The 16,710-nt window shown below is 33.9% G+C and overlaps 1 protein-coding gene across 1 annotated transcript in view; it reads left to right on the top strand.

Moving 5' to 3' along the window:
• LOC137814766 (disease resistance protein RML1B) overlaps positions 1-16,440 on the top strand; it is a 34,834-nt gene extending 18,394 nt beyond the window's left edge. Inside the window, exons 2-7 of the mRNA XM_068617668.2 lie at positions 498-897; positions 5,230-5,258; positions 11,223-11,703; positions 13,107-14,217; positions 14,300-14,587; positions 14,680-16,440. Coding sequence (XP_068473769.2) covers positions 498-897; positions 5,230-5,258; positions 11,223-11,703; positions 13,107-14,217; positions 14,300-14,587; positions 14,680-16,005 — 3,635 coding nt within the window. The 3' untranslated portion in view covers positions 16,006-16,440. The remainder of the gene's footprint in view (positions 1-497; positions 898-5,229; positions 5,259-11,222; positions 11,704-13,106; positions 14,218-14,299; positions 14,588-14,679) is intronic.
• The last annotated feature ends 270 nt before the right edge of the window (positions 16,441-16,710 follow it).

Genomic DNA, 16,710 nt, shown 5'->3' with positions numbered 1-16,710 from the left:
AAGGAAACACCAGTGGGATTGAAGAATTCAATAAACTGCAATATTACAAGAGCTGTATGAGGACTCTACCCAGAGCATAAGCAGATTCCATGCAGGTCATTTGAACCTTACACCACGTCTTGTTGCCTACATTATAGCATGGCAACTCATCCCAAGAGGTACAAATCATGCTGTTTTACATGAAGAGGATTTAATCCTTCTATATTGCATCATGAACCAGATTAAGGTAAACTGGGTTTTCATTATCAATGAACACATGCTGAAATCCAAAAGGTTGGCTGATTATCGCTTTCCTTATGCTATACTTGTTTCAAAATTGATTGATTTCTTTGGTGTTGATGCTTCAAATGAGAGAAACGACCCCATCAAGGCTGTAAGTGAGATTGACAATTCAACTCTCACAAAGATGAGATTTCACAAAATAGAGGAAAATTGTGTGGTTCTCAAAGGCAAGAACCCTCAAGCAGAACATGAAGCCTCAAATCTCAACAATGAAGATGAGGATGAAGCTGTTCCCATGGAGGATGACACATTTCAAGCTGCAGAACACTCATGTTATGTTATCCATCACTCCTATGGGCAAGAACAATCTGCTGAACATGCTGGAAATCAAAGGATAAGTTCTCCATCTGTAGAAGTCAGAGGAGACTCACCTGCTCCCCAATCTGTGCATGAAGAAGCTGCTGCAACTCATCAGAATGCCATTGTTGCTTATCAAACTCCAGAATTCCGAGGTGAACCATTATCCATGTTTGAAAGGCAAGTTCTGTATCGCCTAGATGTCATGACTGCAGAACAGAGGGCATATTTTGAGACCACTCAAGCAAGGTTTCAGCATCTTGATGATCAAATTGAAGGTGTTCAGGTGCAGCTTGCAAAGTTATACTACAAGGATCAGTAGTATCTTGCTTTTCATGTTCTTTTATCAGTTTTTTTAAATCTTGTAATGCTGAATAGTTTGTCTTTATTTTCTGGACTATTATGGTTATGTTTCTGTTTTATCTTTCCCTATGCTTAAATGTTGTTTGATGAATCCAAAGGGGGAGAAAAATAGCTCACCATGCTAGGTGAAGCTAGCTGAAACAGGAAGTTAAATTCTGCACCTTAAAACCATTTCAAATGTTATGCAATGTTTCTATTTTTTTTTTGGTTTAGTATTTGGTGCAGTACAGGTTCTTAAAGCAACAGAGCTATGGGGATTTGTCTCCATCAAACAGGGGGAGATTGTTAAAGATGGTTGCTGCCCCTTCAAGACATGTGTTTGATGAAGACTTTTATGTACAATTCATGTATATTTCCTTTTGCTTTAAGAATGTCTTAGGTAGAGTTTAGAGGTTGTTTAAGAGTAGGCTTTTTGCTGAGTAACTCACCTCTTAACCCCTGACCATGTGATAAGAGCAAGCACAACATATCTTAAACTGTTTTTCACATGTTTTACAAAAAACACGTTTACTGCATAAAAATAAATCTGTTCTTTTCTAAATAAACAGATTCATTTTTAAACTGATGCCTTGGCTAAGTCTTGTGAAAATTAGATTTTGTGCATCAAGTATTTTGACTAAGTCTTCTACCTTTCAAAACGACTGTATTTAAATAGTTAAAGCCTTTGCTGTTATCGTTTTGAAAAATAAATTTGTTCATCTGTAAATAAATAGATTCTTTTTTATTCTGGTGCCATGTCTAGCTTAAACGGTTTTCAGTTTTGTTCCTGCACCAGAATGGCTGACTAAGTCTCCTCACATAACAAATTCTCTAACTGCTTTTTGAAAATAAATCTGTTCATTTGATTTTCAATCTGTTCATTTTATAACAGCTTTAACTGTTTTTCAAAAATCTGTTATAAGTTGGTTTTCTATAAAATGAAAACTTGTTTTTGAGTTTAAAAATCGATCATACAATTGAGAAAACGAGTTTTGCATAAGAGAATTAAGGATTTACAAAGAATTAGCATCTGTTCTTGAAAGATTTCGAAAATCAAAAAGTGCTTGTTCTTGTTTGGTTCCAAAGCTTGGTGAGAGGTGCTGCTACAGTTTTAGCAATCTGTTCTACTGGTTTAAGGCAGATTTCTGCATCCTCAATCAGGTGTAGTCGTTTCACATTTCTTTTCTTGTAAAAGGTTGGTTGTACACTCTTCTTGATAGGGTTTCTTGAATAGTGTGTATGCTAAAATAGGGTTTTTCAGCAAGTGTTCCTAAGTTCTTATAGGGTTCAAGAATAGTAGGATCTGTGTTTGTTTGAATTGTGATTTAGTGAATTTCACCTTGGTTTAAGTGAAAACTGGATGTAGCTCAGTTGAGTGAACCAGTATAATTGCCTTGTGTTCATTCTCCCTTAATCTCTGCACTTAAATTTCTGCATATCTGTTAAACTGTCAAGAAATAAATCTGTTCAATTAATAATAAATTTGTTCTTTCTGGGCTTGGCTCATATTGTTCTTAATTTCTGGAAAACTGTTTGATTTTGAGAAAAACATAAATAACCTGTTAAAAGCCACTGAAACAAATTGTTTGTGATAGGTTACTCAATTAATTGTCAAGCTATCAATTGAACCTTAATCACTTGCTTAAAATTGAAGCTTGCTGTTTTGTGATTCACGGTTTTTTCTTCATTATATCAGTGTGTGTATCTGGAAAATCAATCTGCATAATCTTGTGATTAACTTGACTGTATAAACGTTTTTCAAAAAAAACAGTGCCAAAATAAATCTGTTCAATTTCAAATAAATCGATTTATTTTCTATACACTGTGATAAATACTGATTCTGCGAGAAACTTTTAAAAGATCAATTCACCCCCCTCTTGAACTTTGGCACTATTAAACCCAACATCTAGGACCTCATGTACATGAAAGATTTGCTCAACCTTTGCCTCCCATCCCAAATACACATTAGGATCCCCCTCACCACTAAAACTAGGTAATTTTACACAAGGCAAATAAGGCTTTGCCACATTTTGGTGCCTATCTTCATAATGTTGGTGCCTCCTCCATTCGGTTTCTTCATGATGTCCATAAGAACTTTGAGAAGTTCGTGAGGAATGCCTATGATGATAATGATGTCTTCTCTCTCGGTTTTGATGAGTATCTTCATGATCCATCTCCAATCTTTGGAGCCTTGCCTCCATTTGTCTTATCACCTCATCCTTTTGTGAAATTGTTAGTTTGGCATCCTTTAATTCACCAATTAGGTATGTTTCTTGAGGTGAATGAGGCTTAGAGGATTACCCACTAGAAAGATTAGCCATGATAACAAAGAAACACAAAAAACAAAGAGAAAGAAAGCTTGCGGCAATAGGCCAAGAAATTCACTCAAACCACTCCGCACTAGTACAAAATGATGAAAAGAATACTCTTTATTAAGTGCGGCTTTGCGCTCGAACGCATTCGTAAAAAACGCGGTGGCATTTTTTAAATTAATTTGATTTACAAATGCGGCTATTCAAATAACCGCATTTGTAAATCAAGAACTTTTATTTACAAGTGCGGCTATTTGTATAGCCGCATTTGTAAATCCTTTTTTACCCTAAAATTTGAATTGCACCACACCACTTTCATATTTTCTTCTCCACTTTGCCTTTCGTTTTCATTGTTCCTGTGCTCGCGTACGTGTTCATTTCTTCTTTTGCATCTTCATTAATTTGTGCCATTGTGAGTTTCTTGAATCGCTTTCTTTCTTTTTCATTTTCCTTATATTTGTTTTTTCTCCTTGCATTGTGGTCGAACTGTTCCATTAGCATTCTCATCTCCATCGTTGCTTCGCTGCTCCGCCACCGTTGCTGGCACTCCCTTGCCACTCTTCACCACCAACGTTGGTTCACACACAAGGTTAGTGTTCTGTTTTAAATTTTTTGAATTTTTCTTTAATATTTTGAATTTATTTTTTTATGTATTATAATTTGTATATTATTTATAAATAATTTGTACATTGTGGGTTACGTTTGAACATATTTATTATTTTTTTTATTTACTGAAGCATATACAAGTGCGGCTAAAATAAATAGTCGTACTTGTAAATGGTATTTATAAATGCGGCTATATAGCCGCATTTGTATCTCTTCGATTTACAAGTGTGTGCTAATCAAATGCGGCTATATAACCGCATTTATATATTCAAAATAGTCGCACTCATTGTGTGTTTCTGCACCAGTGCTAAGAAAATATTTCTTTCCTTAACTAAGCCTCCCTTGTGGATTGGATGAGCCTCAAGTGAAATATGCCAAAAAAAAAATACACTTACTCAAAGAAAAATACACCACAAAACTTGAGGAAGAAGGAAAAAACAAGCAAGAAAAGGTATAAGCAAGAAAGCTAAACCAAAATGTGAAAAGAGATGTTGACAAAACTTTGAGGAAAGAAGACAAGCAAGTAAAAAGGCACAAAAGAGAACTCAAAGAAACCTACTAAACTTTTAATAAAGAAAGAAATGAATTGCTTTAGAAGATGTCAAAATAAAAGGATAAAAAATTCCACAATATAGATAACAATTTGCCAATCAATATGAATCCAACCTTGAAAATAAAATTATGTGCAAATGTAATGGCTAGATGCAAATCCCAAACTTTTTGGAAGAATTCGTTACTATTTTGGTATTGTTTATTTTTTTTTAAACTACATGAACATTATGGAAGAAACACACCATAGTTTGCTTCATAACAATTTTTAACAACATTCAATTTGCACAAAATTTTTTGTAATGGATTCAAGATAATTAAACACTTGAAATCAAATGTTTGGAACTCTAAATCAACTTCTACTAAACAAATATCTAAAGACAAAGAAAACTTTCAAAATTAAAAGCAAGTAAGTAGAAGCAAAACAAGGACACCTAAAACACTATTGAACATAAAACTCAAAGTAAAAAGCAAGATAAAAAAAAGGCATATACTAAAGACATGTTCCAAACGAAATAAGCTTTGAATATAAGGTGCTGGAATTTTTTTTTTGGCAAGAAATAGGTGCTGGAAAATTAAAGAACAATAATTAAAGACAAGAATTGAAAGGAACTTGAATGTAAAGGTTATAGAATTTAAATTGCTTCAAAGTAAAGTGTCAAATCAACTCAACAAACACAAAACATCACCATAGCTCATGATACCACATGATGTGAGTTGATTTTAGATTCATTGATTTTATGACATTTTTTAAGAATTAGGGTCAAGATTCTTAGCAATTTTAAGGTGAGTCACCTAAGGAAAATCCCCACTGGACATTAACTTAACAAGTGTTAAGTAGATGTGAAGGTTCATTTCCAAAGGTCAAAGGTAAAAACACAATTAAAGGTGAAGAATGATGAAAATTAGGAGCTGCAAACAAAGGCAAACAATTGGTACAAGTGGAGGAACTTAGGGAAACATCAATTGGAGTTCAATGCCTTCCAAATGATGAACCAAACTCATGATCGAGTGCCATTCCACAAAGAACCGATTCATAAACTCAATACAAATTGGAACCGAATTCAAATATAAGAAATGAAAAGAATCAAGCTACAAAGGTTGCCCTCTCCCTTGCCATTTCTACCCTCCACCTATCTTGCCCACCTAGATTTTGAATATAGTAAAGAAACTCTACTTAAGTGGTTAGTGAGCTTTGTCTCCTAAATGATTTGGGTCTTATCTTGAGTGTGAGCATTTCAAGTGGCGGCTCTTCCTTCACTTATCTTGGAGTTTCCCACTCTCCAAGTGGCATGATCATCTTCACCATTTTCACTATAAGCTTCATTCATCTTATCTCTTTTTCCATCCTTCCTTGTGTCATTTATGTTACTTGTTTATGTCATTTCCTTTTGGTCATCTTCATTCATCCTTTACTTCCATTATTCTTAAATTTTTCCCCTTGCATCATAATCACCTTATTCTTGTGTTTTTCTCTTTGCCCTTCTGAAGTGAACCATCACACTTAACCACTTGGTTAATTCGTGTCCAGTGAGAGTCTTCTTAGGGTTCTCACCTTAAATTGCTAAGCTCAAAATTGTAAGCAAGAGCAACCAATTAAAATGTGCAATCCTAAAATCAAATGACATCAAAAGGGGTCACAAACGGTAGACAAGATGACTTCTGCCACATAATCCAATATATTTATGAACTGCAATATCTTGAAATGACTAAGATTCCCCTTTTCACTATGAATAAATTGACCCTAGAATGGATGTTAGGAGGAGAGTTAATCCAGTATATAACACTGTAGAAATAAAAATGAGTAGAAGATAAGTTCCCTATGATCCATTCATCCTTCCACAAAAAGCAAGATAGGTTTATTATGTCTATTATCCAATGACATGTCAGAACTTCTGGCTGGTGCGTGGCCATCACAATAAAACCCCGAGGTCATGTTGAAATTGACAACATACTAGATGATTTGTCATATCAAACTGATGTAACATTAGATGTCGTACCAGTTACAAAAATTGAACTTGTAAAAGACTTAATTAACACTTATGTTCTGATGATAATGATGATGAAAATCTAAACCACTCAACCTCAGATGATGAAGAAGATCATTTCAATAATAACAAAAAGGATTCAGACTTTGATAACATTGATGACTAAAGTATATATGAATTGTTTCTAACATGTTATCATCATATTCACATTAATACAAAATTTAGATGATCCATTATGTTACTTTTTTTGCATGAAAAATGATTAGGAATGGGGTAGAAATCTCTTTATTATCATATGTGGCAATGTAGGGCATGGAGTTTCCACACCGCCCATCTAGCCATAGAGCTTGGAAGCATCTCCTATTCCAGTGTGAAACTAGGGGCAATTACTTTTGCTAATGGTTAGAAAAGTGTTCCACATTCCTCCACCCTTTCATCCTACACCCCCTCTTCCTAGAAATACGGGCACCCATTTGATTTGTCATCTTTGTTATCCATTGCTTTAGTTCCTGATATCGTTAGTGGGGAAAATGTTATATGACTTTCTAGCTTTCACTTCCCATCCAGGTTATCACCCTATCATAGAACTATGTCATCACCTCATGCCACTATATCTCCACTACTACACCTTATAGTAGGTCCAGCTGTATAGTCATTTTCTTCTCTGACAGACCATCACTTTTGGTGCTTAGAATTACAACCCATTGTTGCTCCCTCTATCCACACAACTCTTACTTCTTCTATCCACACCACTCTTGCCATACAATCCATCAGTACAAACCATAAACTTCCTAATAAGAAAGTACAATGTGATGCTAATGGAAGGATCATCAAGCAACCAATGGGTAAAGGGTACACAAACTTTGTTATTCGTATTTTATTTCATGCTAAAAAATGAAATGCTTAAAATATTCATTTTTATGTTGTGTAGTTGGACACCTAATTATTATGTTATTGGGGTGATTGTTCATGCAATTAGGTTATAGTTTAGAGGTCCCTACCACCATGATGAAGTCATGAGTGAGAAGGCCCAACGTAGATGGTGGACAAAATATAAGGTTAGTTTTATTATTAATTATAATGAATTACAAAGTCATGCTTTAATATGATCATATTAACTTAATTGTTCCTCAATTTTACAAGCCAGAGTGACTTAAGCCCCTCATGATAAGTGGCAAATTAGAAAGATATACAAGTCAAACGTCAAGAAACGACTCTATGAAGACTTAGTAAAGCTTGGGTGAAGGATTCTAGACCTACTTGGATAGGAAGCATGGATGAACTTTTGAACTATTGGGATACCTAAAAGTTCAAAGAAAAATCATCCCAAAACCAAATCAACCAATCTATAGATCGGGGTGGAACATTGCATTTAAGTGGCCGAAAATCACACTTGAATATTGCATTAGGTCTTTTAAGTATTACTCATTTATGTCTACGAAATCACATGTCATTCAATTAAAATATACAAGACATAAATTATTTGGAACTAGATGAATGTAAATATGGACAATCTGTTGAACCAGATGAATTATTCCTCACCATTCACACAAACAAGAAGGGTGATTGGGTAGATGGTCATTCCCGAGAGTCTTATGTAAGTAATTACTTTAAATTTGTTACTTCATTTATATTTTTAACGTAAATTACTAACATTTGCAAATTCCACTACTTATGTAGGAAACCTACCATGACTGGTTAAGGATGATGTAATCAGAGAATTCAGAAGGATCAACTTTTGGTGTTCCTCCCATGGATGCAGGAACAAAGCTTTAGTGATGAAAAGATGTTGGTTGCTTACTTCTGCCATGGTGCCTCATCCCTCACTCAACTCTCTGTATTAGCTTCTTCCATTGATCATGATGAGAAACTTACTGAGAACTCATAACTTAGACAAAATCCTATAAGCAATTGAAAAAGAAAACCATGTTAATCAAATAACTGCATAGTTAGAGGACACAATGAGGTTGATACAATAACAATTAGCTATGATGATGGAACAAACACTTCAACAGGTACCAGACAGGTCCACCGCCACTATGTCGAAGACTCTATGATGATTATCCCTTTACTTGATGACCACTTACAATGTAAGTTAAGTTACTTGCTCATTGTGTTCTATATTTTTATTTCCTTCAATTTATCTATAAATACAATTTTTATTTCATTTTAATTGTTGTTATTTTTTATTTCAGTCCCATTGCCCACTTGTTATGCTTTGGGAAACACTATATATGTTAAATTGAACATTCTTCCCTTCTATGTAATATTTGACAAAATTTCATACTTTCTTTCATTAACACACTAGTACAAAATATCAATTTAACGACCACATACAAAGACGGTTAAACTAAACCATCGTTAAAAAAAACGGTGACAAACTTGTAATTATGAAGTCATTTTAACAACGATTACTGAGAGGACCGTCTTTAAAAGTCATTTCAGACCATATATAACAACAGTTCAAATACTTTTAGACCATCTTAACTATTATTACATTTTAATAATTACTTCTTATGTTTTGTATATTCAATTTTCATATGTTGTTTTCAGATTAATTTGTTGATTTCAATTTGAACTTTTATATGGATTAGAAATTACCAACTGCAATTAGATTGTTGCTGGAAGATTTCAAATTATAATTCAAAGATTGGATAATATTTGAAAATGTATAATTATGTGATTCTAAAATTCTAAATAGGAGCAACAAACTTTTATTTATTTTTATTCCTACTACGCGTGGTCTTAGCGAGAGTCAAGCCCACTCCTTTTCATATTTAACCTAACTAAGACTTGGCTCGTACTACATAATTTATACCAATCATTAAGTTAGGGTTTGACCCTCAGTATTTGGTTCTTTATTTAGGTTAGCTAGGATTTAGCCCTCTCTAGGATAGAGTGAGTTAGGGCTTCGCCCTCTTTAAGTTATAGTAAACTAAGGTTTGACCCTCTCTAAGTTCTATGGTATCCTTAACTAGAGTTTGGTTATCTCTAAGTTATATTGAACCAGGTTTGACCCTCTCTAAGGTCGACGTGATTCTTAGATAAGGGTTTGACCCTATCTAGGTTAGAGTAAGCCAGAGTTTGACCCTCTCTAAAGTCTACATTATCATTAGGTAGGGTTTCACCCTCTTGATGTTCGGGTGAGCTATGTCTGACCCTCTTTAGATTAAAGTGAAAACTTCTTATCCCTAGGACTTATCCCTCGCTTTTAATTAGCTTCTACTAAGTGAGGATCTAGTCTTTACCATTAGCTTCCATTTAGACAGGACTCAATCTACATTAATAGTTACATGTCGATGCAAAAAATTAGATTTCAGCGTCCACCCTGTATGAATGCTAAGCCGACACTATTTTACAGGTAGGGTCTGATTCTTCCCCTGTTGTGTTCGTGTTTGGCCTATCTAAATGATATATTTCTTATAGTGTAAGTATATGAGAGTACATATAAATTCATATATGTTTATAAATAAAACTTTTATACTAGAAGTACGACTTAAAAATATATTAAGGATAATAAGAAATATTTTAATTACGGACAAATTTTTGGAACACACTTATACTTAGGAAGTGCATCTAACGATGAGTATACAAATGCAGTTATAATCACGGAGCAAACCCCCATTAGATAAAGGTACAAACACTGTGCATGCGTCTAACGCATCAAACAAATCTATAACACTTCGTTGATGAGAACTAATGCTGACAAAACAGATTTATATACAATTAAATAATGGTGTCTTTATAATTTAAATATTAAGCTAACAGATACGTCAGACGTGACAATATTTAGAATAAAGATATATAAAACAAGAAATAACGTTAAAATGAATTAACATTTGAAATAATTTAATTTAATTGTGTAGGACGTTGTAGTTCTCTATAACACCGTTTCTGCCAAAGATTATCCAGTATAGGGCATGCATATCACAGTTCATAGATAAATCCAACTTCGGCACGTTGAAGATTCCGCAGGGTATGCAATGGATTAGTTATTTTATAATTATATAGATGCTACGTTAATACTTATTTAATAGTATAAACGCAATGCTCTTTGTGAGTGAATGTGTGAGGTCACATGGATAAAAGAAATTGCTTCTTAATTCTATTAAACTCATGCAGGTGCAGTAAAATATCGCTTTAACATGTATGATCAATAGATAAAAATAGTCCCCAAGCTTGGTAAACCGATGAATACAATAAAATTATCTGATGTCAGTAATCAGTAATTGCTTTACAGTTATATATTTTAAGGAGCCAAACCAAGTGAACAAGAATCAAATGGAAAAAGATATGATTAGTAGAAAAAAATGTTAGAAATTCAAGATTTGGTGAAACTTTTATATGGGATAAAATTGAGGAAGATGGACTATATGTAGAGAGATTTATTGGCTTAAGGTTTTGGGTTAAAAATATATTGGAATATAGATTATGACTCATTGATATTGAATTTCTCTATGTATTTGCTCTCAAAAAACCTAACAGTGATATCATATTTAGATTTGTCTTGGTGACACTCAAACAATTAGTAGGTGGGTGAAGGTGCCTCATAATATATAAGAAAGAAAGCGAACAAATCATTATCTTAAAATCTTGAGTTGGAGGTTTTGTTGTAGTCTATTATAAAAACCTAACACAAAATTGCATGTGTATTGGATATCCTCCTCCTTCCTCTCTTTCATTTCTCTTTCCAGTTATTGTGGTTCCCTTTATTGTGATATTCAAGATATTAGAAACCCCCAAAGATCTAGACTTTGTTCCAACTTAATGGAATATTCTTCTTCAGCAGCTTCTGAAATAAAATATGTTGTTTTTCTTTCTCTCTTGATTATTTCAATTTTGAAAGGTGTAGAATCAAAGCAACTGTCAGATAATGTTCCTCAAATAAAGTATGATGTGTTTGTTAACTTCAGGGGCGAGGACATTCGTCACAGTTTTCTCGGTTATCTGACTGAGGCTTTTCATCAACACAAAATATATGCCTTTGTTGATGATAAACTTGGGAAGGGAGATGAAATATGGCCATCCCTTGTTGGAGCAATTAAAGGATCCCTGATTTCCTTGACCATATTCTCAGAAAACTATGCTTCTTCTCGTTGGTGTTTGGAGGAACTTGTGCAAATACTTGAGTTCAGGGAGAAATATGGACAAATTGTATTACCTGTTTTCTACCATGTATATCCCAAAGATGTGCGACATCAAAAGAGGAGCTATGAAAAAGCTCTTGCTGAACATGAAAAGAAATATAATTTCACCACAGTGCAAAACTGGAGACATGCATTGAAGAAAGCTGCTAATTTATCAGGAATAAAGTCTTTCGATTACATGTAAGCTCCCACTCCCACAATCATGCTTTATATGCTTTGCTATGTTATAACTAGCTATATATATGCATGTTATCACAAGGTATTTGCCTAATTATAGTTACATGGTATACGATTATTTTCTATACTGTTAATTTTTTATAGAATGTTACTTGCAAATATTAATACTCAATCTGAAACTGGATTTACTTTGAGCAAAGATTGAAATTAATGGTTAATATCTTTGCACTTGTAATATCATTAGAATACCAATACCCACAATTTTATGCACTTTTTTATGTTCATTACAAGAAAATCATCAAATAGAAACCAATTTTTAGAGAACAAAATCATTAGTTGCAATAGTAACTAAATTAGAGACCATTTTAGAAACTAAAAAAAAATTGGTTTCTAAATTAGTTTATATTATTGTTAAATAGTTTTTAAATTGGTATCTAATTAGAAACCACGGTTTTAACTACCAATTATTTAGTAAGGGGTTCTTGACTGATGTATATGGGTTGGAACGCTCCTGAAGTGTCCCATTTTTAATTTTATTTATTCTTTGCTGATAAAAAAAAACTAATTTATAAACCAATTTTTTTTTTAGTTTCTAAAATGATCTCTAATTTAGTTACTATTGCAACTAATTATTTTGGTCTCTAAAATTTGATTATTATTTCATGATTTTCTTGTAGTGGTTGAGGTGTTATGGATTGAGGACTGGTTCTTATAAAAGATATTCATTCTTGGTAGATAGACTTTTGTAACCTCTAGAAAGTTTACTTTAGTTAAGCATATCCTAGGTGAAATGTTTTGCTTACATATGATCAAATTTTTTAGTTTGCTGATGAAAAAAAAAAGGTTTAATGAAATGTCACCATACATATGACACAGCATTAGTGAATTGAGAGTTTCAGGGGGCCTATAAAATAAGTTTTCCCTATGTGTTTCTAAAGAAACCATTAATATAGTTTAGTTGCAATGAAAAGCTAGATGTTTCATGGGATTTGTGCAAGGTGAAAATTTGATTCAATCACATTGACTTGGTCAGAAGAAAACACCTATTAAGCAATGTCGTTAATATACCCCACTTCTAACACACATTAAAGTTAAATTTTGACTCCTGCCATTTAGATTGTTCTCAAGGTGGATGACTGTGCTGCAATAACCTTCCAAAAGACACTGATTTTTTGTAAGGACAGTATGAAAAGAACATGTAAAAAAAGATGTTATATATAAGTTTTTCTCAAGGATATAATACTTTTTTGTCATAAATATGCTAGATAAATTCAACAATGTCATTAATTAAAAGAAAGAATATGATACTAGAATTTGAGTGATTAGTAAAATATATATGCTTTCTTCTTCATGTGATCTTATATACTGAAATAGAACAATGTCTAATTTTTAATTTTCTTGTATAGGACTGAAGTTGAGTTGCTTGGAGAAGTTATCAATATTATTAATCTTGTGCTGAGGAGGTTGGGCGAGCATCCACTTAACTTAAAAGGAGTTGTGGGAATTGAAAAACAAGTTCAATATTTAGAATCATTATTGCTTCAGGAGTCAACAGATGTCCGTGTTATTGGAATTTGGGGTATGGGTGGTATCGGAAAGACAACAATAGCAGAAGAAATATTTAACAAACTATACTCCAAATATGATGGTCACTGTTTTTTGGCCAATGTAAAGGAAGAAACAAGAGGACATGGGACAATTTCTTTGAAGGAAAAAATGTTTTCTATGCTACTAGCAGAAAATGTGAAAGTGAACACAGCAAATGGATTGTCAAATTATATTAAGAGAAAGATTGGTCGTATGAAGGTTTTAATTGTTTTGGATGATGTGAATGATTCTGATCTACTGGAAAAATTATTTGGAAATCATGGCTGGTTGAGACAAGGTAGTAGAATAATTATAACAACTAGAGACAAGCAAGTGCTTATCGCTAATAAAGTTGATGATATATACCAAGTAGGGGCATTGAAATCAAGTGAGGCAATAGAGCTTTTCAGCTTGTATGCCTTTAACCAAAATAATTTTGATATGGAGTATTACAAGCTATCAAAGAGGGTGGTCAATTATGCAAAAGGCATTCCATTAGTTCTTAAAGTTTTGGGTCATCTTCTTTGTGGAAAAGATAAGGAAGTATGGGAAAGTCAGCTAGACAAACTCAAAAACATGCCAAATACAGATGTTCACAATGCAATGAAACTGAGTTATGATGATCTAGATCGCAAAGAGCAGAAGATTTTTTTAAATCTAGCATGCTTCTTCGTGCAATTGAATTTGAAAGTGGACCGCATAAAAGATTTATTGAAAGATGGAGAAAGAGATAATTCAGTAATAGTTGGGATAGAAAGGTTGAAAGATAAAGCTCTTATAACCATTTCTGAAGACAATGTTATATCTATGCATGATATTATACAAGAAATGGCTTGGGAGATTGTTCGTCATGAATCTATTGAAGACCCTGGAAGTCGTAGTCGATTGAGGGATGTGGATGACATTCATGAAGTATTACAAAATAATAAGGTAAAAGCCTAAATTAAATATAACATGGTGTTTGTAATATTTTAGTTTTTGTGGGTAATGTGACTTCTTACTGAAATGGCAGGGAACTGAGGCCATAAGAAGCATAAGGGGAGATTCGTCAGTAGTTAAGAATCTAAGATTAAGTCCTTATACATTTACTAAGATGAGCAAACTACAATTTTTGTATTTTCCAAGTGAAGATGTCTTTGATCTTCTTCCTCAAGGGCTACATTCTTTGCCAGTTGAGTTAAGATATCTTGCATGGACGCATTACCCTCTGAAATCGTTGCCAGAGAATTTTTCTGCTGAAAAGCTTGTTATATTGGACTTGTCAGATAGCCAAGTGGAAAACCTTTGGGATGGAGTGCAGGTAAACACATGAATTCATAGTATAATTTTTTCCAAAATTCAATGAATTTTAACGGCTTAGTCCCATGTGTAATTTGTATTATTTTGTTATAGAATTTGATGAATTTAAAAGAAGTCAAACTCTCTGGTTCTAAAAGCTTGAAGGAGCTGCCAGACCTTTCAAAAGCCACAAATCTTGAAGAACTGTATATCAATTCTTGTCCTCAGTTGACCAGTGTGAGCCCCTCTATTTTCTCCCTCAAGAAGCTCGAGAAGTTGGATCTTGGTTTCTGTTCCCTTACCAAGATTATAAGCAGGAACCATTTAAGCTCCCTTAGTTATTTCAACCTTATATTCTGCAACAAACTAAGGGAATTTTCAGTGACATCAGAGAATTTGGTTATGCTAGATTTGTCATTCACTCCTGTTAATGCATTGCCTTCATCTTTTGGACGTCAAAGCAAGCTTGAAATCCTATTGCTAATAAACAGTGGCATCCAGAACTTGCCTTCAGACTTCAAGAATCTTACAAGACTTCGATATCTGAATGCTTATAATTCCACAGAGCTTCATACTCTAACGGAGCTTCCACCTTCTCTTCAAACTCTAGATATCACAGGATGCACATTATTGAAGACCGTGTGGCTTCCATCAATTTCTGAACAATTGAAGGAAAGCCGGAGAGAAGTTCTCTTTTGGAATTGCTTGAAATTGAACAGACACTCTCTTAAGGCTATTGGGTTAAATGCACATATTAACGTGATGAAATTTGCGTACCATCACTTATCTGCACCAGATGAAAATTATGATGATTATGATCGTAATTATAGATCATATCAAGTAAGGTTTGTGTATCCAGGAAGCAGAATTCCAGAGTGGCTGGAATATAAGACAACAAAGGATTATGTTGTCATTGATCTCTCTTCTACTCCACGCTCCTCTCCAATAGGCTTTATTTTCTGCTTTGTTATTTCTGGCCCTAAGGTGAGGACAATGAAAGGTTATGGCTTCATATTTTATATCACTATCACTAAAGATGAGGATGAAAGTAAAAAAGATTCTATCTACATCTACATGTATAGCCCTGTTATGAGGGTTGCATCAGATCATGTGTGTGTGATTTATGACCAACGATGTTCTCACTACCTGAACAACAGAGCCAAAACCCTGACAAAACTTAAAATCAAGGTTAAAGCAATTGCAGGAAACATGCACCATCAACAGGGTGTGGGGTTAAAGGGGTTTGGGGTTAGCCCAATAAACACCTCAGCATATCACAGTTTCATGGAACGCATAAACCCTAGAGCTACAGCTTATCACAATGTCATTCAACAAATAAACGCCTCAGCGGATCACAGTTTCTTTCAACAAATGCATTTCATTCCTATGCTTGCTATTGTGCTGTTTCTATCCCTCTTGTGGTTAAGATGCAGACTATGATTAGTGCACTTTTACCTTCATAATTTATTTCACAATAATTGTTGAAAACAGGTGCCACAGTTTGATTGTACTTCTCCCTGCAGCAACTGATAAAGGCAAAAACAGAGTCTTGGGCTCCTTCTTAAAGGCACCGAAGATCAATACAAGGAGGAAACCCTATTGGATTTTCGAACATAAGATAGAGAGAAAACAGGGAAGGGATAGCTAGAGGTAGAAGAAAAACGTGATGTATTATTGCTCATTAATTTTCAAATACAATAGATCTATTTATACAGCTAATGAAGCTGTGAGTAATGAAAAGGTGAACGGTGAATCATATAATCCCTAAAACCAACTTTTTTATGTAAAGTCAACTACTTTCATAAGTTCTTCCAAACACCAACTTGAAGAAGCAGAGTTTGTTCAGAATATGGTCAATGAAATCAGTGATCCTTAAATTGCTCCAACCAGATATGGCCATATTTCATCTTCCTTCTCAAGGTGATATCTACAAATGCATTTATATGTTTTTCATGAAAAGCATCAACCAAATAAGCAAGAAAACCGTGATGGATCTCCTCACCCCTGAAGTTAACAAAAACATCAAATTTTCAGAGAACGTATTTTCTTTCAGAAGCTCCAGAAGAAGAATGTGCCATTCAATTGGAACAAATCTGGATCTTTCCACACTACAATCTCAAATATCACCATACATGGAGCACCAAA

The sequence above is a fragment of the Phaseolus vulgaris genome, chromosome 10 (genome assembly GCF_051622355.1).
Source record: "Phaseolus vulgaris cultivar YP4 chromosome 10, ASM5162235v1, whole genome shotgun sequence".
NCBI lineage: Eukaryota > Viridiplantae > Streptophyta > Magnoliopsida > Fabales > Fabaceae > Phaseolus > Phaseolus vulgaris.
This window is presented reverse-complemented; position numbering and strand designations above follow the sequence as displayed.